Genomic DNA, 2,500 nt, shown 5'->3' on the forward strand with positions numbered 1-2,500 from the left:
CACACACACACACACACACACACACACACACACACACACACACACACTCTCTCTCTCTCTCTCTCTCTCTCTCTCTCTCTTTTCCACTCTCTCTCCCCCTCCTCGTCTCTGCCAGGCGAGAATAACTTTATGGTCGGTAACCCAAGGCAAACCCAAAGCACAGAGGTCCATCCAAACATGTACGCGCAAGCCAGCGAGCGACCAAAGTTCAGTGCGTAACATAGCATCAGCATCAAGCCAATAACCCCAATCACAACAATCAAACATGGCATCGACTACCTCCGCCCCCCCCCCTCATCTCCACACACACACACACACACACCACCATCACCACCCTCAAGGGTCTACATCTGCGATGACCCGGCCATGAGTCCCGGTACCCAGTACTCGTGCGGCGCCGCCTGCTCGTCCACCCACGCCACTCCCCGCTGTACCAGCTCCCCCTGTGTGTGTGTGTGTGTGTGTGTGTGTGTGTGTGTGTGTGTGTGTGTGTGTGTGTGTGTGTGTGTGTGTGTGTGTGTGTGTGTGTGTGTGTGTGTGTGTGTGTGTGTGTGTGTGTGTGTGTGTGTGTTCAGTGTAAGTCGGCCGTGTCTCGGTGACGGTCACAACACCTGAAAGCGTATAAACATGCATGTGAATGTATGTGTACGCGTGTAGTGCCTCACCAGCGCGGTCTGTGCCCGGTCGTTTGTCCATTTAAGATCCGCACACAGCGCCTCCGCCGTCACATATCCACAGTCCTATCAATATGCATTCATATGTGTGCGCGTGTGCGTGCATGAGTCTGCGTGCTTGCGTCAGAACATATCCGCACGCCATCATACCCACGCATCGATTTCTCTCTCCCTCATTGCATCACCGCCAATCACGACAGCACATCACCGCCACGACTGCACGACAACAACAGCACAGCCAACCTTTGCGCGGTTGAAGATTGCCATGTGGTCTGCGTTGAGTTCCTTTGGCTGCGACACCACCACGCGCCTGTTGTCGACCTTGACCACCCGGAATCCGCTTCCAAGCACCTGCAGCCGTGCAACCGCCTCCTCAACATCCCCACTGTGTGATATGTGTGCGTGTGTGCGTGTGCGTGTGTGCGTGCGTGTGTGTGTGTGTGGTTGTGGTTGTGTGTGTATAAGGTAGACACAGACAGAGAGACACAGAGAGAAGGCCCTAGCAGAGGACACAATTGATGTAAGTGGGTTGCCTGTATACAGAGACCACCAATTCAAAACAGCGCCTGCCAGCGTGAACTGTTCAACTTACGTCGCCACGCGCTGCACGTGTGAGCCCCTTCTTGTGTTCACCGCATTCAACAGCTCTGTAGAACACAAACGGGGATATGGCGACGTGGTAATGTCGGAACATGCGGCATGAGGGATAAACAGGGAAGGAGGAAAAGCAACTGAATCTACCTTCAACAGAGAGAGAGAGAGATGCACACACACATGCACACACACACATGTACACACACACACATGCACACACACATGCACACACACACATGCACATGCACACACACATGCACACACACACACACACACACACACACACACCGGCAATGTCGATGACGCCGCCGTTGAGACCGCGCGTGGCCATGCACGCCTCCACCACCTGCACGCCGAGCTGTTGGCGACATGCAACCAAACGCGCAATGCAGAGCAGCGTACAATAATGAGGGGATGCGATGGTGGTGGTGACAACGGTGACGACGAAAGTCATGATGACAAGTGCGTGTGCGATGATGGCGGTCGGCGGTTTCGTGGATGTGCAAACAAAGTAGCGGTGATGGCTGCACCTCATAGTAAAAGTCACCGACGCCCAGCAGCTGGCTCCAGAAGCCCTTGTTCGCTGCAAATTCACACACACGCACAAGACACAGAGAGTGTGCGTGAGTGGGTGTGCGTGAGTGAGTGAGTGTGTGCATGAGTGAGCAGGGAGTAGAAGGCAGCATGCAAATCACACACACACACACACAACACAACACATCACACGTACATGCGAGGGGATCGACGCCAATTTGATGACACATGCGCTGAAAGTCGCCACGAAAGTCCGGGCTTCGCTTGATTTCCTTCTTGTACTTCCTGTCAATGCAAGTGGCAAAAAGGGAGGAACAAGTCAGCAGTGTGAAATGTTGTAAACAGGGTGGTGCAAGCAAGGCACTGCAAGCAAGACGCAAAGGAGGCAACGCAAGCCATGCTGTGCAGACCGAATGTGCACACTCACCTGGCAAACTCCTCTAGGTTTTCCTTGAAGATCCCGAGTTGCTTGTGCATCTGCTCATCACAGCCGTGCAAAGGCGCATGTGTCGGGTGAGCGAGCGCACCGCGTGTGTGAGTGTGCGCCATGCAAAGCATGAACAGCAGCAAGCAAGCACACGTCCACGCGCACGCTCACCTCTTGTGCCTGTTCTTGTTTGGATTTCTCCCCAAGCGCCTGCGCTTCGGCCTGCAATCAGATCGGTAGCATGCGTGCGCAAGCGATGCGATGGGCACGT

General features: G+C 54.4%; 1 protein-coding gene across 1 annotated transcript in view; it reads right to left on the bottom strand.

Moving 5' to 3' along the window:
• Nucleotides 1–110: 110 nt before the first annotated feature.
• Nucleotides 111–2,500, bottom strand: part of PTSG_02615 (uncharacterized protein) — a 2,611-nt gene continuing 221 nt past the window's right edge. Inside the window, exons 2-10 of the mRNA XM_004996055.1 lie at nucleotides 2,401–2,451; nucleotides 2,230–2,279; nucleotides 1,999–2,087; nucleotides 1,799–1,851; nucleotides 1,557–1,626; nucleotides 1,267–1,321; nucleotides 918–1,059; nucleotides 666–740; nucleotides 111–443 (exon numbers count right to left, since the gene is read on the bottom strand). Of these exons, the coding sequence (XP_004996112.1) occupies nucleotides 345–443; nucleotides 666–740; nucleotides 918–1,059; nucleotides 1,267–1,321; nucleotides 1,557–1,626; nucleotides 1,799–1,851; nucleotides 1,999–2,087; nucleotides 2,230–2,279; nucleotides 2,401–2,451 (684 nt within the window). The 3' untranslated portion in view covers nucleotides 111–344. The remainder of the gene's footprint in view (nucleotides 444–665; nucleotides 741–917; nucleotides 1,060–1,266; nucleotides 1,322–1,556; nucleotides 1,627–1,798; nucleotides 1,852–1,998; nucleotides 2,088–2,229; nucleotides 2,280–2,400; nucleotides 2,452–2,500) is intronic.

This window comes from Salpingoeca rosetta (genome assembly GCF_000188695.1).
Source record: "Salpingoeca rosetta unplaced genomic scaffold supercont1.6, whole genome shotgun sequence".
Taxonomy (NCBI): domain Eukaryota; class Choanoflagellata; order Craspedida; family Salpingoecidae; genus Salpingoeca; species Salpingoeca rosetta.